The 26,768-nt window shown below is 36.7% G+C and overlaps 1 protein-coding gene across 2 annotated transcripts in view; it reads right to left on the reverse strand.

Annotated features, from left to right (window-relative positions):
* The window catches only part of SV2C (synaptic vesicle glycoprotein 2C), a 370,967-nt gene that overhangs the window by 259,105 nt on the left and 85,094 nt on the right, over positions 1–26,768 (reverse strand). For both annotated transcript variants that reach the window (XM_053701385.1, XM_053701387.1), the window contains exon 2: positions 9,806–9,986. In XM_053701385.1, coding sequence (XP_053557360.1) covers positions 9,806–9,986 — 181 coding nt within the window. The remainder of the gene's footprint in view (positions 1–9,805; positions 9,987–26,768) is intronic.

A 26,768-nucleotide genomic window follows, 5' to 3' on the forward strand; every position in this document is an offset into this window, starting at 1 on the left:
GACTACCCTACCACCCCCTGGTCCCTACCTGATCCCTCCAAAACAGTTCTCTCCTCTCCCCTACCATCTTAGGTACTGGCAGTCAGTCTGCCAGTATGCAGTTTATGGCTTTTTAAAGAAAATATATATATTTCTGTAGTGCAGGGATCCCACCTCCCTGATTTCCTCCCAATAGCTTTCTTACCCTTCCGTCTCCAGCAAGTTTGTCACTGCCAGCCAGTCTGCTATCTTCAATGTGAGTTGTTGAAATATTAAATATAAACTAATAAAAAAATTAATAAACATTATACATACTGTAAAATATTCTAAATAATCCATAGAATATATATAGTGTATATATATATATATATATATATATATATATATATATGTACTGTATATATTACAGTATGTATAATTGAAAATAATTTTATACATGGGTATACATATATATATATAAATAGAAATATGTATTTACATTAAAAAGTATATTATCCTGTAAGTAAAGAACATTGGAATGTGAAATATGTACAGAACATATACAGTAAAACACATAAATACCTAAATACATCTGTACACACTTCTATACATATATAATATATATATATATACATTTATATATACATACATACACATATTTAGACATGTCTATGTATACATGCATATGTTAAAGCCCTTTGCAGCACTTTGTTTTTTTTCAAACACCTCATACAGCCTATTTTTGAGACCTTATAAAAAACATACTTTTTTAAATCATTTTTAGCAGAGGGGGCAAATACAGAGGGGGAGACTGGCGTGTTTTTAAACTTGAATATTACGCTTAATACAAAATTAATTATGCTGTTTTCAGTGCACTATTCCTTAAATATGCTGTCATTTTTCTATACATAGGTTTTCCTTTCAGAGTAATTAGTGTTTTGAATATTTTAGTGAAAACTCGCACCTTTAACTTCCGAGAAAAAACAGTGAGAACTCTAGTGCAAAATGTTTATAGAATTACTCTGGGATTTGAGGGAAAATTTCATAGATGCCCATGGAATTCCTGTGTTCAGCCCAATTACGCAATGTATTTTGTACATAAAACTACAAATTTATTTGCACATCCAGTGTACTTAAAATATGATTTGCGCTATGCATATTTAATAAAATGTATTCCTCTGTAATCTCCATAACAATTTTACGTGTTTTATAAAATCCATTTTTGGTGTACAATTTTGTTACAAATTTTTGCTGCACCTTAATAATACTCATTTTTTCCTGCCTATTTTTTTTTTTAATAGTTTTGTACTTGGGACAACTTCACTGACATTTACATAATGGGCCTAAACAACAGTAACCCTTCTCACAGTACTCAAATGTCACCTAAAAAAAGTCATCAAAGCTTATAGTGTCTAAACATCTCTCTCCTGACCATTAGTTCATACATGGGCTCCCCAATAAAGTCTCAGGCAAATTTGCCATCATAATGCAGGAGAAGAGATAAAAAAAGGACAGGGAGTCACTGAGATTACTGCACAGGGATGAAGCATTATGCTAGAGCTCAGTGCACAGCCGCACAAAGGGCAAAGAGAGTCAACCCACTCCTTTTTTCTGGTAAGTAGAATTCTGCTTAAAAGTGGCCCCACAATTGTCTCCATGTCCCTGGGGAGTCTGCACACACATTTGTGCATCGGAGTAGTCACACTGTAAAGCACCAGGGCAATGTAATACATAGGACTACCCAGATGGGTGATGCACCTCCTGAGGTACAACTTCTGGATCAGGAATACTCACGGGCCTCTCCCCCACCTTCTCAGGGACCTCTTCCTCAGCGGCCCCCATGGCTGTCTCTTCCTGCAGGCACTCATGGTCTCGAGGATCAACCGCATCTCCCCCCTCACAGAAATATGGTGAGTGCTCATTACTTACTTGCGCTGAGTCAGTGTCTAAGAGACAAGTGGTTTCTGATAGGGGATGTCGGGCAGGATTTCCTGGGGTGCCTATCCCAAGTGCGCCAGGTGCCACAGCCGTTCTCTCAAAAAGCCTATTATCATCTTCATCCGTGCCCTGAGGTCTACTAAGTAGCACAAGCCGGTCTAGCCTGCTCATCAGCTTGTAATCAAAATCTGCAAAGAGGGCTAGTATAGCCATGTGGGAATCCTCCATGTTCGTCACGACACCCAGCAGGCCTCAATGAGCCCTCCCGTCCGCCAACAGCAAAGCGCTCCCGGTGCCTCCTCCAACCTTTATAGCAAACTCCGTGGCAGGGATTAGAAAATATCTCTCATTAGTTAAGGGGTATCAAATCAAAAACAGCCCCCAACATCCTCAATAGGATCAGGAGCTATCATGATGTGCATCCAGTCATTGAGCTAGATAGCAAGCTAAACTATCAGGCTGGTCCAACTGGTTGGAGATATGAAGAAGTGGGTTATATGAATATATGATGTGTAATGTTCAGAGACTAGAATATTGTCTCAGTTTACAAACAGCCACAATATAGGTATGAGGCACAATTTAGTTGAGGCCGAGGGGCCAGTAAAGGGAAGAGAGCATCTAGTGTGTCCCAGGTTACATTAAACTTTGTTATTTGCCCTGTATACAGAAAGTATCCCTCAGACAATTATAGAGCTAATTAGGTGCAGAGTTATTGGCTTAAGTAGTGTAATCAGAGAAAGGTTGGGTATAAGCAGTCTCTTATTTCAGCTCCGGAAAGCTGCAGCTAGGTGGTCATGCAGGGAACAAACACTCCCACATCAATATTGTTCAAGTGTACCTTAACCCAGTTCTGTCTCCTTGAAGCCCCGGGTACTCACAGTTGGTTTTGCGGGTACTATTTGGTCCACCCGTGCAGACGATTCCGGTTATTGGCAGACAGCCAAATCAGCAGCTACTATGACGTTATATGTTTGCTCCGTAGCGGAGCCCCAACCCTCTGGAACAAACTCTGTCACTGCCCGCTCTTAGGTAGAGAGAACCAACTCTGTAGCGGCACCTGTAATAGTCTAGGGGCTTGTTTTAGCCAGCTGTTAGGGTCGCTAGGTTGTGCTGTTCCGTGAATCCTCGCTCTTCCTCCATCGTCCTGCTCCTGTGACGTAGCTGTGTAATGGCGATTTTCGCGCCAAGTAGTTCTCAAAGTCACTGTTATAGATGGGTCTATTAGTCCGGTACTTCTGCTGCTGTTCCGCTTCTGTACCTTCTCGCTGTCAGTCTTGCTTCCCCAGCACCAGGGAGGGTTTAACACACCCCAGATAGTATCCTCGTTAGTGTCTCAGACCGCAACAAGCCACTATAGCTTCTCAGGCAAAGGCAGCAGGGAATAAATGCCCTATTTTGTATATTTCAGATCTGTCTACCCTCGGCTCAACCAAAGTGCCTATAAGTTTTGGAATATGAGCAATTTAACCACTTTTAACCTTTATATTAAGCTAAACAAGCAGGAGCTTTGTTAAGTTGCGTCCGCTCTCCTCACAGGCTAGCTCCGCCCCCCTTCCTGCCTATTTTTGTGTGAATTGCTAAATTATTAGTCTTGTATGATTTTTAAACGATGCACTTAATTAATTGTGCACTTTTGTAATGTGTACATCTCCTTCCCATATGAAAATGCAGTAAAAAGTGACTTTATATATATTTCTACCAGGGAAAAAGAAGGGCTGGCGAACATTCTTATGGAATCTCATCGGTCTCCCTAGATTGTCTTCAGCCTCTCCAGCCTCGCCAGTCTTTATGTTATTAAATACTATTTAATAACATAAGGATTGGTGAGGCTAAAGAGGCTGAAGACAATCTAGCCAGCCTAAAAAAACAACATATCGCACTTGCGCTACAGTTAGCGCTACACTCTTATAAATCCTGTAACTAATAGCTTTGTTCTGCTTAATAATAATATAATTTGCAGATGCTATTTTTATGCTGGCAGGGGTGCTGTGTACAAAGTTTGCAACAAATTGGGTAATCAGTACTAGACTGACGATATTGTACACTTGTGTAGCACTCTCATTCCTCTTGGGCTGTTAAATTATAGAGCAATAGTTTTTAATATCTATCAGCAAAGATATGAAAAAAAGTATTTAAAATGTTATTTCAAATCACATACAACTTAAAAACGCTGAGGGGTGTATCAGGTTATATACGTGAAGATACTTGAGATAGGTGGAGGCACAATAATGCATTATCTATCTATTCCAACCTAGGATGTCGTTGTTTATCCATAGTTGGGTTATAAAGAAAAAATGTATTAGTGCTTTAACGAGGATTGTTGGCAATTTGTAGCAACAATCTAAATCAAATGATAAAAACTGATAATACAACTTAACAATAAAATGTAAGATATAGGGTTAGAAAGATCATATAAATATTTTAATTTTAGGTCTGTAGGTTTAATTTGCCACATTTAAGCTGAGTCGATGATTAATACATATATAAGAATGATAATTCATACTATTGTTAAGTCCTAGCTCGATACATTGTGAGCTATTCACTCTTTTTTTAATCAATTCTGTTAGAACAGCTATTAAATTAATCTTAACTCGGCTTGTGACATATCATATGGTAAAAATACTGGTGGTAATGGTGCAAAGAGAAAAGAAAGATAAAGAGATTGTAACATCAAGCGTTATATTATTAAAGGGACAGTAAAGTAAAAAAAATCTTTTGTGATTTAAATAGGGCATGTAATTTTAAACATCTTTCCAATTTACTTTTATTACCAATTTTGCTTTGTTTTCTTAGAATTCTTAGTTAAAAGCAAAATCTAGGAGGTTCACGTGCTAATTTCTTACACCTTAAAAATTGCCTCTAATTTGAAAGCATTTTGACAGTTTTTCACCACTAGAGGGCGTTAGTTCACGTGTTTCATATAGATAACATTGAGCTCAGGCACGTGAAGCTCCTAGGAGCCAGCACTGATTGGCTAAAAATGCAAGTCTGTCAAAAGAACTGAAATAAGGGGGCAGTTTGCAGAGGCTTAGATACAAGATAATCACAGAGGTAAAAAGTATATTATTATAACTGTGTTGGTTATGCAAAATTGGGGAATGGGTAATAAAGGGATTATCTACCTTTTTAAACAACAAAAATTCTGGTGTTTACTGTCCCTTTAAGTAGCGAGAGGTGAACATAGCTCTACATTATTGTTTTTTAGCTTAGGGTTTGGGCACCGTAAAAGAGCTAAATACCCTTTAAAGGGCAATGCTCATCCAAATGCCCTTTTCAGAGCAATGATTAGCTTAGGTTTATTTAGATAGAGTTTTATTTGGGGGTTTTGGTTGGGTGGGTAGTGGGTTTTATTGTTGGGGGGTGTTTGTAATTTTTATTGCCAGGTAAAAAAGCTGATTTCTTTGGGGCAATGCCCCACAAAAGGCCATTTTAAGGGCTATTGGCAGTTTAGTGTAGGCTAGGGGTTTTATTATTTTTTTTTGGGGGGGGGGGTATTTTGATAGGGATATTAGATTAGGAGTAATTTGTTTTCTTTATTTGATAATTTTGTTTTTTATTTTGTGTAATTTTTTTTTTTTTGTAATTTAGATAATTGTATTTGATTAATTTAATTTGATTTGATTGTAATGTTAGGTTTTATTGTAAGGTAGGTTAGGTTTTATTTCCCAGGTAACTTTGTATTTATTTTAACTAGGTAGTTATTAAATAGTTAATAACTATTTACTAACTAGTCTACCTAGTTAAAATAAATACTAACTTACCTGTGAAATAAAAATAAAACCTAAGGCCTAGATTTGGAGTTTGGCGTTAGCCGTGAAAACCAGCGTTAGAGGCTCCTAACGCTGGTTTTAGGCTACCACCGGTATTTGGAGTCACTCAAAATAGGGTCTATTGCTCACTTTTCAGCCGCGACTTTTCCATACCGCAGATCCCCTTACGTAAATTGCGTATCCTATCTTTTCAATGGGATCTTTCTAACTCCGGTATTTAGAGTCGTGTCTGAAGTGAGCGTTAGACATCTAACGACAAAACTCCAGCCGCAGGAAAAAAGTCAGTAGTTAAGAGCTTTCTGGCCTAACGCCGGTTTATAAAGCTCTTAACTACTGTGCTCTAAAGTACACTAACACCCATAAACTACCTATGTACCCCTAAACCGAGGTCCCCCCACATCGCCGCAACTCGATTAAATTTTTTTAACCCCTAATCTGCCGACCGCCACCTACGTTATACTTATGTACCCCTAATCTGCTGCCCCTAACACCGCCGACTCCTGTATTATATTTATTAACCCCTAACCTGCCCCCCACAACGTCGCCTCCACCTACCTACACTTATTAACCCCTAATCTGCCGACCGCAAAGCGCCGCCACCTACGTTATCCTTATGTACCCCTAATCTGCTGCCCCTAACACCGCCGACCCCTATATTATATTTATTAACCCCTAATCTGCCCCCCACAACGTCGCCTCCACCTGCCTACACTTATTAACCCATGCCCCGCAAAGGGCCCTGTTCAGGCATGCCCCGCAAAGGGCCCTGTTCAGGGCTGGTAAGGTAAAAGAGCTTTGAACTTTAGTAATTTAGAATAGGGTAGGGCATTTTTTTATTTTGGGGGGCTTTGTTATTTTATTAGGGGGCTTAGAGTAGGTGTAATTAGTTTAAAATTGTTGTAATATTTTTCTTATGTTTGTAAATATTTTTTTATTTTTTGTAACTTAGTTTATTTAATTGTATTTATTTGTAGGAATTGTATTTAATTAATTTATTGATAGTGTAGTGTTAGGTTAATTGTAGGTAATTGTAGATAGTTTATTTAATTAATTTATTGATACTGTAGTGTTAGGTTTAATTGTAACTTAGGTTAGGATTTATTTTACAGGTAATTTTGTAATTATTTTAACTAGGTAGCTATTAAATAGTTATTAACTATTTAATAGCTATTGTACCTGGTTAAAATAAATACAGTTACCTGTAAAATAAATATAAATCCTAAAATAGCTATAATATAATTATAATTTATATTGTAGCTATATTAGGATTTATTTTACAGGTAAGTATTTATCTTTAAATAGGAATAATTTATTTAATAAGAGTTAATTAATTTCGTTAGATGTAAATTATATTTAACTTAGGGGGGTGTTAGTGTTAGGGTTAGACTTAGCTTTAGGGGTTAATACATTTATTAGAATAGCGGTGAGCTCCGGTCGGCAGATTAGGGGTTAATAAGTGTAGGCAGGTGGAGGCGACGTTGTGGGGGGCAGATTAGGGGTTAATAAATATAATATAGGGGTCGGCGGTGTTAGGGGCAGCAGATTAGGGGTACATAAGGATAACGTAGGTGGCGGCGCTTTGCGGTCGGCAGATTAGGGGTTAATAAGTGTAGGTAGGTGGAGGCGACGTTGTGGGGGGCAGGTTAGGGGTTAATAAATATAATACAGGAGTCGGCGGTGTTAGGGGCAGCAGATTAGGGGTACATAGGGATAATGTAAGTAGCGGCGGTTTACGGAGCAGCAGATTAGGGGTTAATAATAATATGCAGGGGTAAGCGATAGCGGGGGCGGCAGATTAGGGGTTAATAAGTGTAAGGTTAGGGGTGTTTAGACTCGGGGTACATGTTAGGGTGTTAGGTGCAGACGTAGGAAGTGTTTCCGCATAGCAAACAATGGGGCTGCGTTAGGAGCTGAACGCGGCTTTTTTGCAGGTGTTAGGTTTTTTTTCAGCTCAAACAGCCCCATTGTTTCCTATGGGAGAATCGTGCACGAGCACGTTTTTGAGGCTGGCCGCTTGCGTAAGCAACTCTGGTATCGAGAGTTGAAGCTGCGTTAAAAATGCTCTACGCTCCTTTTTTGGAGCCTAACGCAGCCTTTATGTGGACTCTCAATACCAGAGTTATTTTTATGGTGCGGCCAGAAAAAAGCCGGCGTTAGTTTTTCGGGTCGTTACCGACAAAACTCCAAATCTAGCCGTAAGATAGCTACAATATAACTATTAGTTATTTTGTAGCTAGCTTAGGTTTTATTTCACAAGTAAGTATGTATTTAATATTAAATAGGAATTATTTAGGTAATAATTGTAAGGTTTATTTAGATTTATTTTAATTATATTTAAGTTAGGGGATGTTAGGGTTAGGGTTAGACTTATGCTTAGGGTTACGTTAGGGTTAGGGTTAGGTTTAGGGGTTAATATATTTATGTAGTAATGTGGGAGGTCAGAGGTTTAGGGGTTAATAGTTTAATTTAGTATATTTCATTGTGGGGGGCTTGCGGTTTAGTAGTTAATAGGTTTATTATAGCGGTGGTGTGGGCGGACGGCAGATTAGGGGTTAATAATATTTAAGTAGTGTTTGCGATGCGGGAGGGCGGCAGTTTAGGGGTTAATAAGTTTATTATAGTGGTGACGATTTCGGGGAGCGGCGGAATAGGGGTTAATAATTTTATTTAACGGCAGCGATGTCCGGAGTGGCATATTAGGGGTTAATAATTTTATTTTAGTGTTTGCAATGCGGGAGGGCCTCGGTTTAGGGGTTAATAGGTAGTTTATGGGTGTTAGTGTACTTTTTAACACTTAAGTTATGAGTTTTATGCTACAGCTTTGTAACGTAAAACTCATAACAACTGACTTTAGATGGCGGTACGGATCTTGTCAGTATAGGGTGTACCGCTCACTTTTTGGCCTCCCAGGCAAACTCGTAATACCGGCGCTATGGGAGTCCCATTGAAAAAGGACTTTTTTAAAAGTGCGGTACTGACGTTGTGTGACAGCCAAAAAGGTGTGCGGTACACCTATACCTGCAAGACTCGTTATAGCAGCGTTAGGGAAAAAGCAGCGTTATGAAGCATAACGCTTCTTTTTCACTCATAACGCCAACTCGTAATCTAGCTGATAGTAATTCACAAATGGATTGTAATCAGTTTATTTTAATTAAAAGTGTAATCAATCAATTTAATTTTCAAGAAGCTTAATTATCAATACATTCAGTACAGCTGCTTAGCCTTCCTTGTTTATTGATTTGGGTGCTTTTCTTTTGATATTTCTTATGTTAATATCAGTTATAATAATATGATGTGTTTTAAACAACTTCATTGATAAATGTGATTGATTCTGTTCTGTGTTGCACCACTGAACTAAATATAGTGCACTAGCCCATTAGGTAAAGCATCTGACAGTTTTGGCGCAATCAGGCACGCAGGGATTAGACAGCGAGTCTGTGATATGCTTTTGAAAAAAAAACCCAGCAAAGCAGAAGAGGACGGCAAGGAAAGTAAAGTTATTAGTCTTGTGAATCCCCTCCCCCTTTTTTCTGTATCCATAGTACACTATGATAGAAGTTGAATGGCCAAGTTCATTGTCATATATATTATATTTTTGCCTTTATTTTGCTCCAATAAATGCTCCAATTAATTTATGCTTCCTTCTTGCAGTGTATTTAGGTATTATGCATTGTTAAGTTTTTATACTATATTGCTAAGTTGGTCCTTAACACTTAAGCTATATAACCACATACTTTTTAGGGATTAGTTAGTGCTGGATAGGAAATGCTGAATTACTCTTTTAGGTTTCAATTTAATTTCTCTTTTTCTCCTGCACCAATGGTCTGTTAACTATTTAAATTCAGATCATTGTCACTAGCCCTTTTAAAAGTAATACTGGAAGTTGCTGACAACACCCTTTAATAATATATATTATATTGTTATTGCACCTTAAACTAAAAAATGGAAATGCTATGGGTTGCAGTAACATTTTTGCACTCCACTTGTAATCTAAGCCAAAATGTATTTTATTAGAAGATTTCATTTAGAAACGTATCCCCTTCTTTTTCTATGCGTTTAATTCATTGAAAGTGGTTAAATATGCAATAGAGTAATAAATATATAAAATAAATCACAGATTGTAAACAAACTTTTCTTACCCAAATCCTGAAAGTAAACGGCAGAGTAGAAATAGTCCATATCCCTGGACAAATGAAGAAAGGAAGGCAAAGAAACCATTGACGGACATACATATCAGTAGAGACTGTTTCCTTCCCACCTTGTCAGCCAATCCACCCCAGAAGAATGCTCCAGTCATCATACCAAGGTAGACTATACTGCCTGTGGAACACACAAAATAAAAGGAAGAATTAAAATAACATACAACATATTCATTTAAAATCTAAAAATATACAGACATTATTTCATGATAAACTTAATGGTACATTAAACTTTTTCTATTTGGCCACTATAATTTAGAGGAAACCACCTTGATAAACTCAGTCAAGCAGAAATTACATACAGAAAAAAGAAGCATATGGACATGGAATATAATAGATGTGTCTACATTGACATATGTATGCATAATATCTATCTATTTATCTTTTATCTATCAATCATCTGTCTATTTTTTTCATATATATATATATATATATATATATATATATATATATATATATATATATATATATATATATATATATATATATATATATACACTACTGGAAGGGACATACACAGTGGGATAACATCACAAGAGTGGGTATTTGTAATGTTATACATCATTTCACTAGTACCCATTGCACTGCATATAGAAAAAAAATTTTTTTGCTGCACTCACACCTAAACAGGATAATATGAATTGTGTATTATTAAATATAATGAGTGTAATAATGAGGCAATAGGTACAATAATGTTTTTTTTATAACCCTTATATTTTGTTGTCAGTTGCTTATGCACTGAAGTTAGTCACTCTAGTCTGAATAAAGTTAGAGAAGGGAGAATATGGACTTGGGTCATATGAAGGCTTTCCAAAGAAAAAATGCGGCTGCTTGATTATCTTGTCTCTTAAAGGACCATTAAACACAGTAGAATAGTATAATCAACAAATGCATAATAAATAGAAAATGCAATAGCATTTAGTTTGAGTTTCACACGAGTAGTAGATTTTTAATAACAAATTTCAAAGTTTTATTTGCTTTCCATTGCCACACGTGACAGCTGTCAACCAAATACAAAATGCATACAAGATGTATATTCAGTAATTTGAGATTTAAAAGGGGATTGTACAATTGTGACTTTCATAGCAACCTATTGTACTCCATTTCCATCCGCACCACTGCTAAACCATCTGACCACATCTTTTATGTTGTCAGGGTGTGAAGACCGTGCACCATTCTTCTATCGCCATATAGTCATTTTTAAACTTTCAAAAGTATTGTTTTTTTTACAACATGTAGTATAAAAGAATACACTGCTTTTAATGGACCCTTGATTACAAATGATCAATATATCACATTATAAACATTGGTCCTGTAGATGTAAATATCACCTACTACAGACAACATGACATTTTATGACCAAAAAAAGAAACCTGAGATGTCAGTTTCAGACTTTCTTTCATAACATGATAAATAACTACAGTATTGACCCAAAAAGACCTAGTAAATTGATTGCTTTATAAATATACAGACACAAGTAATAACAGTGCAAGGGGCAGGACTTTATTGTACTCTACATGGCATTCAGTATAAAAGACCTTTTCTAGAGTCACTTAGTAAGCATGAGTCATAAACAGAAGTCAGAATTTTCCAACAAAGCAGTTCTAAGAATACAGTCTCCAAACTGTAAACATCTGGAAAATGGTTTATTATTCCTGAAATTATAAATAATATGAATATATGTGACTTACCTGAGCAGACATGATAATTACATTATTATTTTTATAGGCGTCTGTCCTTTAAACCCTGACTGTTGCTCACACTTGGATGCTTGAGTTTAAAAGCACACAAATGTCAAAATTAAACTTTCATGGTTAAATAAAGCATACAATTTTAAGATATTTTTAAATTAATTTCTGTTGTTAATTGTACTTTGTTCTATTAGTATTGTTTGTTGAAAAGCATACCATGGTAGGCTCGACAGCAGCAGTAAACTACTGGGAGATAGCTGATAATTGGTGACTACTCGCATATGCCTATCGTCATGGGCTCACTGGATGTGTTCAGCTAGCTCACAGTAGTGTGCTGCCCCTTTTAGCTGACTTTACAGAGGTTAAACACATAGCTATATGCAAGCAATTAGAAGGGTTGGGATTTGTGTTGCTCCCCAGCTTGCTCTAGTATTTTTAACCCCTCAGGTAATTTAAAGTGATGGTAAATCCAAGCGTTTAACAAACGCTATTATTTACCATCACTAAAAATCAAGGGGAGTTTGGTTCATTAACCGTGTAAAGAAGACTGCTAAACTCACCATTTCTGTGCCATTACACAGCAATAAATTTAGCGGCTCTGTCCGCCCACAGCACAACAATGTCCTTCAATGAGGTGACGTTTGCACCTCTGAACCAATAGCAGTGGTTCAGAGGTGCAAGTGCCACCTTATTGGTAGAAGATTGTTGTGTCGTGCATGGCCGAAACTGCTGTGCAACGGCACAAAAAGGGAGAGTTTAGCAACTCCCCTTGATTTTTAGTGATGGTAAATCCTAGCGTTTGTTAAAGCTTAGATTTACCATCACTTTAAGGGCAGCAAATTAATATTGATGAAGTTCGTCAGTATTTTATTCATTTGCTTAATGGTGCGTTCAGATATTTGTTTTGTGAAAACAAAATGAATATCCATTTTTCGTTAACAAATCTGTATTCGTAACAAAACTGATGCACATGCCTAATAGCTATAGATAGAGAGAAATACATATATAGATAGATCTATAGAGTGCAAATAATTACTGTGTGGAATACAGCTGTGTTAAGTCTTGAGTCTGTTCTTCCACTTTTAGCAGGAATTGGAGAGCCAACAATAACAATTTTCAGCTATGGGGGGGGGGGTAGGTTTGATGGTCATGGGCGGAGTTGTGGCAGTCCCTAGATTCACTCTGGAATCTTGGGCATTTGTACAATAAAATATTTTACTCAACCACTTATTTCATAGAATACACAAGTTTTATTAAATGTTCTTAAATAGTAAATTAACAGACACGTTTCATGAAAACTGTGTTTGGTCAATTATTATAAATCTCCTGTTTGTCTGGCTATTTAAAGACACCTTATCTAAAAATTATTCAGCTAGCCAATACAATACACTCCTGCTCTCTTAACTCGTGTGTGCCAAGAATACAAAAAATATAGATTTGCATACATTTTTTGTTTAATCCATTATGAATCTAGTATGTAATTCAAAAATCCAGAAGACCTCCCTACGATCTGGCAAAGCCACCCTGTTTCACCTCGGGAAGGTCTCCTGATGTGCTCAATTGCCTAAAAATGAAATGATCTACTATTTAATTGATGATGCTGTTGGAAGTGTTTTGAGATAACTGTGCCTGCATCTCAGTGCCTCTGAGATGTTCTAATATCCTGTTCTTGACGGAACGTATAGTACGTCCAACATAGTATATATATGCACATACATATAAATATTTAGACATGTATATGTATGTATATCTATGTTAAAGTCCTTTACAGTCCTTTTTTTTTCTTTCTAATACCTAAACTTTTTTTTTTTTTTTAAAACAGTGTTTTTATGAGTTTAACTGTACTCTTAAATGTATTTTTTATGTGTTTTGTGCAAATTTTTATTCAAGCATAACAGTTAACCAATAATTCTAGCGTAAATTGCAATTGCTCTCACGCATGCACATTTACTTTCAACTTGTAATATGGAATTTAACTTGTGCTCCTCGAAAACCTGTTATCGCTCGTGTGCAAACAATAGCGTTCCACTAGTAATCTAGACCTGATTAGGGTAGGGGTGCCAGATTGCCAAGTAAAAATACATATATCAGTGTTCCTATAACAAAGCATTATTTCATACCCTTTATGACAAATACATTTTTCATAAGTGTCCTCCTTAGTGAGGTAATATGGCAAACCTATATAGAGAACAAAAGTAATTATTTCTGAAAAGAGAATGTACTGTTGGGGAGTGACAACTACCATTGTGACAATTCTAGTAAAGATTTATTTTAAAATAAAATATTATTCATGTCTAAATTAATGTGATGAAAGCTAGCACACAGATGACAAGTAAGACTTTTGAATGATAAACGATTGCTTTCTTGTGTGAGCAGCTCACATATAGGCACACACACACACAGTTCTGGAAGCTGCTAAAAACATTGTATTTAATTAAACAAATTAGAATTATAGACTTCTATTAGTATAGTTAAGCCTTATAAGGATATGAAACCCATAAATGTTCTATCATGATTCAGATAGAGAATGCATCTTCACCAACTTTCCAATTGGCTTCTATTATCAATTTTGCTTCATTCTCTTGGTACCCTTTATTGAAGGAGCAGCAATGCACTACCAGGAGCTAGCTAAACACATCTGTAAGCCAATGACAACAGGCCTATATGTGCAGCCACCAATCAGCAGCTAGTTTACAGCTCCTGAGTCTACCAAGGTGTGCTTTTCAAAAAAGGATACCAAGAGAAAAAAGCCAATTAGATAATAGAAGTACATTGGAAAGTTGTTAAAAATTGAATGCACTATCTGAATCATGAAAGCAAATGTTTGCATTGTCTAGCATTAAACTATGCACAAATATTTTCTTTCACCCGGAAACAATCGATGCAATGCACATGCAAAGTCTTACAGCAAACATAATCTGAGTTTTTAAAATGTTTGTTAAAGTGAATTGACTGTTAGATATATATATATATATAGATAGATAGAATTAGATAGATAGATAGATAGATAGATAGGGGCCGAATTATCAAGCTCCGAATGGAGCTTGATGCCCCTGTTTCCGCGCGAGGCATTAGGCTCGCAGGAAACAGCAGTTATGAAGCAGTGGTCTTAAGACCGCTGCTCCATAACTGGTCTGCTGCCTCTGGGGCTGCAGTCTGCAATCCGCCCGATCCTATACGATCGGGCTGATTGACACCCCTTGCTAGCGTATGCTGTCGGCATTCAGCGATGTCTGTCGGACATGATACGCTACAGCGTATCATGTCGGACAGACATTGATAAATTGGCCCCATAGAGAGAAATAAATAGTGAGAGAGAGACACAGATAGATAGACAGACAGATAGATAAATAGATAGATAGAGTGAGAAAGACAGACAGATAGATAGATACATAAATAGACGTGATTACAAACCTATGCAAAAAAAATCAGGATTAATCATTTGCAGCAGAGAAAGCAGGTTATTGGAGTAGTCCAGTGACGTGCAGTGAGGTCAGAGGCTGGTGAGGCACTAGATATGATACGACGGAGAAACACATGTACAGAGGGCCGCAAGCACCCCCAACAGGGCAGGTTTAAATGATAGCTGAACCAGTGCACAGGTGACATAATCAGGTGATGGGTGAGAGCAAGTTAGTAACCACTGAGTTACTGATCAGCTGATTACTTCACCTGTGCACTGATTCAGCTATAATGAAAACCTGGCCTGTTGGGGGTACTTGAGGACCATTGTTGAGAAACACTGCACTAAAGCACAAGCTCATCGGAAATGTATTGATTACCTGGAGAATAAAGCACACATACTCTGCTCACTGACACCCACACACACTCTGCTCACATACACACTCACACAATTCTGTGGCACAGTGCCAGTTACTAAGAAATTAGAATGATCCACAATCTCTTCTCTACTCACTACTGTATTGTAAAAATAGAAATAATTTACCATACAAGTTTTACACAAAGGACAAGTTATCAATACTGCCAACACAGCTGCTGCAATATGGTGTTCAAGAAAAGCATGTGGACATCCCACTTAGGTATGCTCCTCAACAAAGGACACCAAAGGATACCAAAAGAATGAAGTACATAATAATAAAAGTAAAATCGAAAGTTTATTTATTTATTTTTTGTGTGCAATTTCTATCTGAATGATGGAAATGTAATTATGACTTTCATGTTCCTTTCAAAAACTAATTTGATTTGCTGACATGGGGCCAGTAACAGTTGATGCTAATTCTCAAAATATAAATAACTAGAAAAGTCTATTAAAATAGCATGCTCTACCTCAATCATGAAAGTTTAATTTTAAATGTCTCCCTTTGACTATGTGTTTAACCAGTTACTTTACAGTGGCATTATTTCTAAAAACATTTAACTGCAATAATTACATATATTTTTTAAATGACTCATTATCTCCTTTTTATTAATATAAACTTGTATAAAAGCAGCACATATTAAAAACACAATGCAACAGCTTTCAATTGATTTGTGAATTACAAGTCAACAGCAGTCTTTAAATAAATGGAGACACAAATAAAAATAAAATTAGATACTGCATCCTCTGACTGAACAGACATAACATATATGGAGTTTGTACCAAATTAAATAAAATAACCATGAAAAAGGGAGGCTTAGCAATTTTCAATGTCAAAAACTTTAGTTTAAATAATGTGGACACTGCACACTTAACTTCAAACTCTGGGTTTTAAATTATGGATTTAAATTTGAATTGACCCTTTGACTTCCTGTCAGTATTGGGTTATGCTCACTTACTGTCCCCCCCTGTTAATGAGCTGTAGCTGAACACAATTTGTGAATCACAAGAGATGTAGAATACTACTTTACTCTTCTGCTTGGTGTCATCTGTTCTTAGGTTACCTCAGCTTCCAGTTGTGTCACATGACCCTGCTCACTGCATCCTCCTTCTGATTAATCTATATATCCTTCACTTGCTAGGAGGCATCAAGAGGGGTGCCTCCTAATGGTCCCAATTTTTGCTGCTAATATATTGACAGAACACAGGTGGCGCTGCAGCACAACTTTTCCTTTGACCCATGTACTGCAATGGAGAGAAGCGTTCCTGTACCCGCCTCTCCATAGCATTACATGGGGGGAAAATCTTTTTTTTTTCCTTTTTTTTTTTTTTTTTTTTTTTTTAAATTAAAATTTAATTAAGCTTTGGCCACTTATGGCAGGGTAGGCACTGCCTCCCCTGCCTCCTATGAGTGCACGTCCCTGGAGTAGTCAGCATACACGATTTGCCCACAAAACCTTGATGCAAATTGCACACAAAATACACAAACTATTATATTATTTGATCTAATGTGTAAAGTGCAGGAGATTTACAGATGCAAGTTCCTCCGTTTTGGGTATTTTATTATTCTGCTAATGTATATATTGGAGACTAAGATACCACAGTATGCAGCGCATAAACAGTATATTTATAAGATCAGTGTACACCTCATGTCTGATTGCCACAGAAATACATGCCTAGCCCACATCTAAAGCCAGACAAATGTGACTGTCCCAGGAAAATTGGAACAGTTGGCAAGAATGTATATAAAGACTTCATACCTAACTTGTATACCCTTTGAGACTATGGGGCCTAGTTATTAAGCCGTCAACCTCAAATACGTTGGAATTCCGCAGCGTATTTGTGGCGAGGCTGATTCGCTTTAGTTATCAAAGGCTACAGACCGGCAAAAGTAGAATTTTGTGACGTAAACTTCGATCCGCCGGACTCAGTCCGACACAGATCGATTCTTACGTCACTACAGATGTTCCGCAAACAAGTGCGGCACAATCTGACTACTTTTGCTAGTTATCAAAAACTAGCAGGTACGCTCGGCACTTTTACGGCCCAGCGTACCTGGTTTTCAAACCGCCACCCTGGAGGCGGCGGATCCCATAGGAATCAATGGGAGTCTGACCATAGCGAAAGTACAAGTTTGCTGCTGCCAGACATCCCATTGATTCCTATGGGAGCTGTCTACACCTAACACCCTAACATGTACCCCTAGTCTAAACACCACTTATCTGCCCCCCCTACACCGCCGCAACTAAATAAAGTTATTACCCCCTAAACCGCCGCTCCCGGAGCCCACCGCAACTATAATATATGTATTAACCCTAAACCGCCGCTCCCGGACCCTGCCACAACATATATTAAATTTATTGACCCCTAATCTGCCCCCCCTACACCGTCGCCACCTATAATACATTTATTAACCCCTATCCTGCCCCCCACTACACCGCCGCCACTGTAATAAATTTATTAACCCCTAAACCTAAGTCTAACACTAACCCTAACACCCCCCTAACTTAAATATTAAATAAATCTAAATAATATTTCTATTATGAACTAAATTAATCCTATTTAAAACTAAATACTTACCTTTAAAATAAACCCTAATATAGCTACAATATAAATAATAATTATATTGTAGCTATCTTAGGATTTATTTTTATTTTATAGGTAACTTTCAATTTATTTTAACTAGGTACAATAGCTATTAAATAGTTATTAACTATTTAATAGCTTACCTAGCTAAAATAAAGAGAAATTAACCTGTAAAATAAAAACTAACCTAGGTTACAATTACACCTAACACTACACTATACTTTAATAAATTATTAATAAATTTAATATAGGTTGCGGCGGGGTTAGAGAGCGGCGGTTTAGGGGTTAAACTATTTATTTAGTTGCTGCGAGGTGTGGGATCAGCAGGATAGGGGTTAATAACTTTATTATAGAGGGCGACGGTATAGGGGGGGCCGGATAGGGGTTACTAGGTATAATGTAGGTGGCAGCGGTGTCCGGGAGCGGCGGTTTAGGGGTTAATACATTTATAAGAGTTGCGGCGGGGTCTAGGAGCAGCGGTTTAGGGGTTAATACATTTATAACAGTTGTGGCGGGGTCTAGGAGCGGCGGTTTAGGGGTTAGTAACTTTATTGAGTTGCGGGAGGCTCCGGGGGCGCCGGTGTAGGGGGTAGAACAGTGTAGTTAGTGTGGGTGCTTAGTGACAGGCTAGCAAGAAAGCTGTGAAAAAGCCGAAGAGCAGCGAGATCGAATGAGTGATAACTCTCACAGTCCGCTGCTCATTGCCCCGTACTTGGTGCGCGGCTTTTTGACAGCTTTTTTGATAACTTAGGTGAATTTTTGCAGGTCTGCGGCGGCGATGTGAGGCGAGCTTAGGCGGGCGTATTGGGCCGGCGAAGGCAGGAAAAGTAGACACGTTGATAACTAGGCCCCTTGATATTACATTATATTATCAGCGTGTAAGATCTATAATAAAACATACAGTACTGGGTGAATACTCAGAGGATACAGACTTGATCTGATAGGAAACAAATCTATAGAAAAAGCAGACACTATTACCTGCAAATGTTTTATAACTGACATATAGAAGATTTAAATTAAGATGATTTATATTTGAACCCCCCCATAAATAACAAGTGTATAGTATTCGCTGCTTGTAAAGTACCACCAGTAGACACACTTGATTTTAATATATCAATCTTTTCTACAGTGCTACAGACTATGCAGCTGTCTTATAAATAAATGATCTGAATATCAATTTATCAAGCTGCGAGCACAGGGAGTTTTTCCTTGGAGAATGCTGCATTAATTATTTTGCATTTGTTTCTCCCTCTTTTTACAGCAAGATAGACTCTAGTAAATAACCATGACATTAACTGGCCACATAGGAGATATCTTTATGTAGATGTAAAATCTCTTAGCTCTGTGATAAATGGGCTTCCCGAAAACACCTTAGTCAGTGCAGGAAAGCGAAATGCATTAGTAAAATATATTCACAAAAACAAGCTTCAGCTTATTTTGTTTATTTAACAAGATACTATAGAAATACCTACCAAGCTTAGATTTACAGGACATGTTACCCGGTTCGACCCATTTGCTTGAAAGTGAGGCAGCATTTATGTCAAAATCTGTGTAAAAAATATCACAGACATCTCTTTTTAAAAAGGAGAAAATGGATTTTATTGTAGAGGTATTTTAAACAGACATAAAAGTGCTAAAATGCTCTAATGTGCTTGTTTGTATATATCTAGGGCCTCCATCACATTATGGGCCAAATTACAAGTGGAGCACTATTTAGCGCTTTGGCTAGAGCATAATTGTGCTACAAGTAATCTTTGTGCACGTCGGGTTGCACTGGTAGTATGAGTTGAAAGTAAAAAGTTATCATGTTCGTCCTAACCCATCGCACGCAAACAGGTTACTTCTAGCGCAATTAGATTGTCCCGCAAAAGATAAGCTCTTCCCATATAGAAGTCAATGGAGAAAAATAAGTGGACTTGCGTGCTAACCATAACTCCTATTCTCATATGTGCTAACCCGACATGAAACTATGAATATTTTACATTCCAATGTTCTGCACATAGCAGAATATGTTCTATTCATTCAAAAATAAATAATTCTATATATATCTGATGGTATTTTTTTGTACAATATATATTTATACCTGTATATATATATATATATATATATATATATATATATATATATATATATATATATATATATATATACAGTATATAATTATATATAGGTAAAGATATATACATATATATTTAGGAATATCTATTTAAAAATACTTAGAATATATTCTGCTATGTGCAGAACATTGGAATGTGAACTATTTACAGTAAATACTATAACACTGAACATTGCATAAATATTGTTTTTCATGTTTTCATCTACTACCAGTTGCAAATAGCTCTAATGCATTCTTTAAATGTCTATATATACATATGTATTTATGTGTTTCTATATGTATATATGTCTGCAAAAACATATATACACATATAAATACATATGTACCCATATATACCGATATATTTATATATATACATATTTAGACATGTATATGTATGTATGTATGTCTATGTTAAAGTCCTTTGCCTGCCATTTTTTTCTAACATCTGAGATCTCATATCTTTGAGCACTTTTTTGTGCAATATTTTTTGTAAATAATTTTTATTGGATGGTGTTATTATGAATGTAACTATACTTTGAAATGTATTTTTGATGTGTTTTTTGACACTTTTTAATTTCGCAAAACAGTTAACCACAGCTCTGGGATTGCAGTAATTATTCTAGCGTAACCCGTGATTGCGCTCACGTGATTGTGCTCAAGTTGTAATATGAGTGCAATTTAACCTGCGGGCAAACAATTGCGAAAACCCACGCAAAAACGTTTGCGCTCCACTTGTGCCTCTTTTTTTTTTAAATTAACTTTTAAACTGAAAGGTGCCTTCCTGACCATGAGTTCAACAATGTGTGTGCAAGCACTTTGAAACTCACTGTTGGGACCGTGTATAGATTTAGCCTGCATGGAAGTGCGTCCCCGCTATAAACCCAGTACCGAAGACGCAATCTCACTTAAAGTTCTCAGTAGATACTATGTTGCAAGTGAGCGGGTTCACACTTTACAGATTCATAGTCACCATCTTGTTTTAAGTCTTAATAAATAATAGAAATAAATATTGTTAAAAAACAATACTTGTCAAAGTTTAAAAGTGACCATATATTGATAGAAAAATGGTGTCCAGGCTGCCCATCATGCCCACATAAAATATGCATTCAGATGGTTTAGCAGTGGTGAGTGAGGAAGGAAACAAATTGCAATAGGTTCCAATGGAAGTTGTGATTGCTCAATCACGTTTTAAAACCCCACTACCGTTAGTGAAAAAATAAAAAAATAAAAACATGTTTTAGAGATTGGTGTCCTGATGTGACTATTGTACTATTGTATATGACATTAATATGGTTAATCTATGTTGAGGATCAATTTGGATTAGAATAGGTGTATTCGACCTGCCTTTAAATTGAGTGTCTCCAGTCTCTTCAAGGTTTTTCTCAATGTTTTATTAATTAAAATAAAAGCTACTTTTCATTATTTACCGTATTCAGCGAGGTCTGTCGGACCTGATCCGCACTGTCAGATCAGGTCCGACAGACCTTGATAAATATGGGCCAATGTGTTTTGCATTCAGTGATCATTTGTACAGGTGAAGTTCAAATCAGATCCAGAACAGCAATCTACTCATGAAAAACATTAGATGAGTCAATGACAAGAGGAATATTTGTGTAGCCACTAGGCCTACCTTTTGGGCAGGTTGAGATGCTTAACTGGCAAGGGCCTTGCACCTGAGCAGGTAGGTTATGAGAAGGTACATTTTACATCCTGTTTTTAGTTTATAAATAAGTGTTTATGGCATCAGGAGGTGTAATATTTAGTGTTGTTCTTTATATAGATTTTTTTTATATAGGGTTGGGCCATACAGGTTGCAGGGAATACAGGGAGGGGAATAAGGGCACTGGCCTGATGGGCCCCACAAATTTGTCTTGCCCAGAGCCCGACAAATGCTGAGTGTCCCTGGTAGCAACCAATCACCAGCTAGTTCCCTGTAATGCATTGCGGCACCTGAGTCTATCTAGATATGCTCTGCAACACAGGATACCAAGAGAGTGAAATAATTTTAACAATGGATGTAAATTTGTGTTATTATTTTAAAAACAATAAATTCCTTTAACAAAAAACTAATGAACATGACAAAAAAAATACAAATCTCATTGACTCGTTCATGTGGTTAAAACCCTTACTCTAAAGGAATTAAAGGTTTTTGTTTAAGCGGGAAAGGTACAATTTAGCAATGTCTTTGACAGTTTATTGATTCTGGTGCAAGCCAATAAGTATGCAAATTTAACTTTTGTTTACTGCAAATCTTGGCCCAATTGAAAAACAAAAAGTGAGAAAAATAATTTGTTGTGCTGCTTCTGTTTTGTAGCAGTAACACTAGATACTACTTTCAATTTTTAAGTTTAACCTGCTGTTTAGCTACTTTGCAGCCATGATGATGTTACCCATGGATAAAATGTTGTGAATGTTTTTTTTTTATAACAAATTAATTCTGAACAACCTCATAAGCGAATATTTATCAATTTAACATTAAAGGGACACAGAACCCAATTTTTTTACTTTTGTGATTCAGATAGAGCAGGCAAACTTAAGCAACTTTCTAATTTACTCCTATTATCAAGTTTTCTTCATTCTCTTGGTATCTTTATTTGAAAAGCAAGTATGTAAGTTTAGATGCTGGCCCATTTTTGGTGAACAACCTGGGTTGTTCTTGCTGTTTGGTGGATAAATTCACCCACCAATAAACAAGTGCTGTCCAAGGATTCTAAATCAAACAATAGCTTAGTTGCCTTGTTTTTCAAATAAAGATAGCAAGAGAACGAAGAAAAATTGATAATAGAAGTAACTTACGGCTAGATTTAGAGTTTTGTCGGTAACGACCCGCGTAGCTAACGCTGGCTTTTTTCTGGCCGCACCTTTTAAATAACTCTGGTATTGAGAGTTCACAGAATGGCTGCGTTAGGCTCCAAAAAGAGAGCATATAGCATATTTAACGCCACTGCAACTCTCGATACCAGAGTTGCTTACGGAAGCGGCCAGCTTCAAAAACGTGCTCGTGCACGATTCCCCCATAGAAAACAATGGGGCCATTTGAGCTGAAAAAAAACCTAACACCTGCAAAAAAGCCGCGTTCAGCTCCTAACGCAGCCCCATTGTTTGCTATGGGGAAACACTTCCTACGTCTGCACCTAACACTCTAACATGAACCCCGAGTCTAAACACCCCTAACCTTACACTTATTAACCCCTAATCTGCCGCCCCCGCTATCGCTGACCCCTGCATATTATTATTAACCCCTAATCTGCCGCTCCGTACACTGCCGCTACTTACATTATCCCTATGTACCCCTAATCTGCTGCCCTAACATCGCCGACCCCTATATAATATTTATTAACCCCTAATCTGCCCCCCACAACGTCGCCTCCACCTGCCTACACTTATTAACCCCTAATCTGCCGACCGGACCGCACCGCTTTTATAATAAAGTTATTAACCCCTAATCCGCCTCACTAACCCTATAATAAATAGTATTAACCCCTAATCTGCCCTCCCTAACATCGCCGACACCTAACTTCAAACATTAACCCCTAATCTGCCGAATGGAGTTCACCGCTATTCTAATAAATGTATTAACCCCTAAAGCTAAGTCTAACCCTAACACTAACACCCCCCTAAGTTAAATATAATTTACATCTAACGAAATTAATTAACTCTTATTAAATAAATTATTCCTATTTAAAGCTAAATACTTACCTGTAAAATAAATCCTAATATAGCTACAAAATAAATTATAATTATATTATAGCTATTTTAGGATTTATATTTATTTTACAGGTAACTTTGTATTTATTTTAACCAGGTACAATAGCTATTAAATAGTTAAGAACTATTTAATAGCTAAAATAGTTAAAATAATTACAAATTTACCTGTAAAATAAATCCTAACCTAAGTTACAATTAAACCTAACACTACACTATCAATAAATAAATTAAATAAAATACCTACAATTACCTACAATTAAACCTAACACTACACTATCAATAAATGAATTAAATACAATATCTACAAATAAATACAATTAAATAAACTAACTAAAGTACAAAAAATAAAAATGAACTAAGTTACAAAAAATAAAAAAATATTTACAAACATAATAAAAATATTACAACAATTTTAAACTAATTACACCTACTCTAAGCCCCCTAATAAAATAACAAAGCCCCCCAAAATAAAAAAAATGCCCTACCCTATTCTAAATTACAAAAGTTCAAAGCTCTTTTACCTTACCAGCCCTGAACAGGGCCCTTTGCGGGGCACGCCCCAAGAAATTCAGCTCTTTTGCCTGTAAAAAAACACATACAATACCCCCCCCAACATTACAACCCACCGCCCACATACCCCTAATCTAACCCAAACCCCCCTTAAATAAACCTAACACTAAGCCCCTGAAGACCTTCCTACCTTGTCTTCACCTCACCGGGTATCACACCGATCCGTCCTGGCTCCGATATCTTCATCCAACCCAAGAGGGGGCTAGACATCCATCATCCGACGGCTGAAGAAGTCCAGAAGAGGGTCCAAAGTCTTCATCCTATCCGGGAAGAAGAGTAGATCCGGACCGGCAACCATCTTCTTCCAAGCGGCATCTTCTATCTTCATCCGATGAGGACCGGCTACATCTTGAAGACCTCCATCGCGGATCCATCCTTCTTCTCCGACGACTTCCCGACGAATGACGGTTCCTTTAAGGGACGTCATCCAAGATGGCGTCCCTCGAATTCCGATTGGCTGATAGGATTCTATCAGCCAATCAGAATTAAGGTAGGAAAATTCTGATTGGCTGATGGAATCAGCCAATCAGAATCAAGTTCAATCCGATTGGCTGATCCGATCAGCCAATCAGATTGAGCTCGCATTCTATTGGCTGTTCCGATCAGCCAATAGAATGCAAGCTCAATCTGATTGGCTGATTGAATCAGCCAATCGGATTGAACTTGATTCTGATTGGCTGATTCCATCAGCCAATCAGAATTTTCCTACCTTAATTCCGATTGGCTGATAGAATCCTATCAGCCAATCGGAATTCGAGGGACGCCATCTTGGATGACGTCCCTTAAAGGAACCGTCATTCGTCGGGAAGTCGTCGGAGAAGAAGGATGGATCCGCGATGGAGGTCTTCAAGATGGAGCCGGTCCTCATCGGATGAAGATAGAAGATGCCGCTTGGAAGAAGATGGTTGCCGGTCCGGATCTACTCTTCTTCCCGAATAGGATGAAGACTTTGGACCCTCTTCTGGACTTCTTCAGCCGTCGGATGATGGATGTCTAGCCCCCTCTTGGGTTGGATGAAGATATCGGAGCCAGGACGGATCGGTGTGATACCCGGTGAGGTGAAGACAAGGTAGGAAGATCTTCAGGGGCTTAGTGTTAGGTTTATTTAAGGGGGGTTTGGGTTAGATTAGGGGTATGTGGGTGGTGGGTTTTAATGTTGGGGGGGGGTATTGTATGTTTTTTTTTACAGGCAAAAGAGCTGAATTTCTTGGGGCATGCCCCGCAAAGGGCCCTGTTCAGGGCTGGTAAGGTAAAAGAGCTTTGAACTTTTGTAATTTAGAATAGGGTAGGGCATTTTTTTATTTTGGGGGGCTTTGTTATTTTATTAGGGGGCTTAGAGTAGGTGTAATTAGTTTAAAATTGTAATATTTTTCTAATGTTTGTAAATATTTTTTTATTTTTTGTAACTTAGTTCTTTTTTATTTTTTGTACTTTAGTTAGTTTATTTAATTGTATTTATTTGTAGGAATTGTATTTAATTTATTTATTGATAGTGTAGTGTTAGGTTTAATTGTAGATAATTATAGGTATTTTATTTAATTTATTTATTGATAGTGTAGTGTTAGGTTTAATTGTAGATAATTATAGGTATTTTATTTAATTTATTTATTGATAGTGTAGTGTTAGGTTTAATTGTAACTTAGGTTAGGATATATTTTACAGGTAATTTTGTATTTCTTTTAGCTAGGTAGTTATTAAATAGTTAATAACTATTTAATAACTATTCTAACTAGCTAAAATAAATACAAAGTTACCTGTAAAATAAATATAAATCCTAAGATAGCTACAATGTAATTATTAATTACATTGCAGCTATCTTAGGGTTTATTTTACAGGTAAGTATTTAGTTTTAAATAGGAATTATTTATTTAAGTATAGTGTAGTGTTAGGTGTAATTGTAACTTAGGTTAGTTTTTATTTTACAGGTTAATTTCTCTTTATTTTAGCTAGGTAAGCTATTAAATAGTTAATAGTTAATTTGTAATTATTTTAACTATTTCAGCTATTAAATAGTTCTTAACTATTTAATAGCTATTGTACCTGGTTAAAATAAATACAAAGTTACCTGTAAAATAAATATAAATCCTAAAATAGCTATAATATAATTATAATTTACCGTATATTGTAGCTATATTAGGGTTTATTTTACAGGTAAGTATTTAGCTTTAAAAAGGAATAATTTATTTAATAAGAGTTAATTTATTTCGTTAGATTTAAATTATATTTAACTTAGGGGGGTGTTAGTGTTAGGGTTAGACTTAGCTTTAGGGGTTAATCCATTTATTACAGTAGCGGCGAGATTAGGTCGGCAGATTAGGGGTTAATAATTGAAGTTAGGTGTCGGCGATGTTAAGGAGGGCAGATTAGGGGTTAATACTATTTATTATAGGGTTATTGAGGCGGGAGTGAGGCGGATTAGGGGTTAATAACTTT

Source organism: Bombina bombina, chromosome 2, assembly GCF_027579735.1.
Source record: "Bombina bombina isolate aBomBom1 chromosome 2, aBomBom1.pri, whole genome shotgun sequence".
Taxonomy (NCBI): domain Eukaryota; kingdom Metazoa; phylum Chordata; class Amphibia; order Anura; family Bombinatoridae; genus Bombina; species Bombina bombina.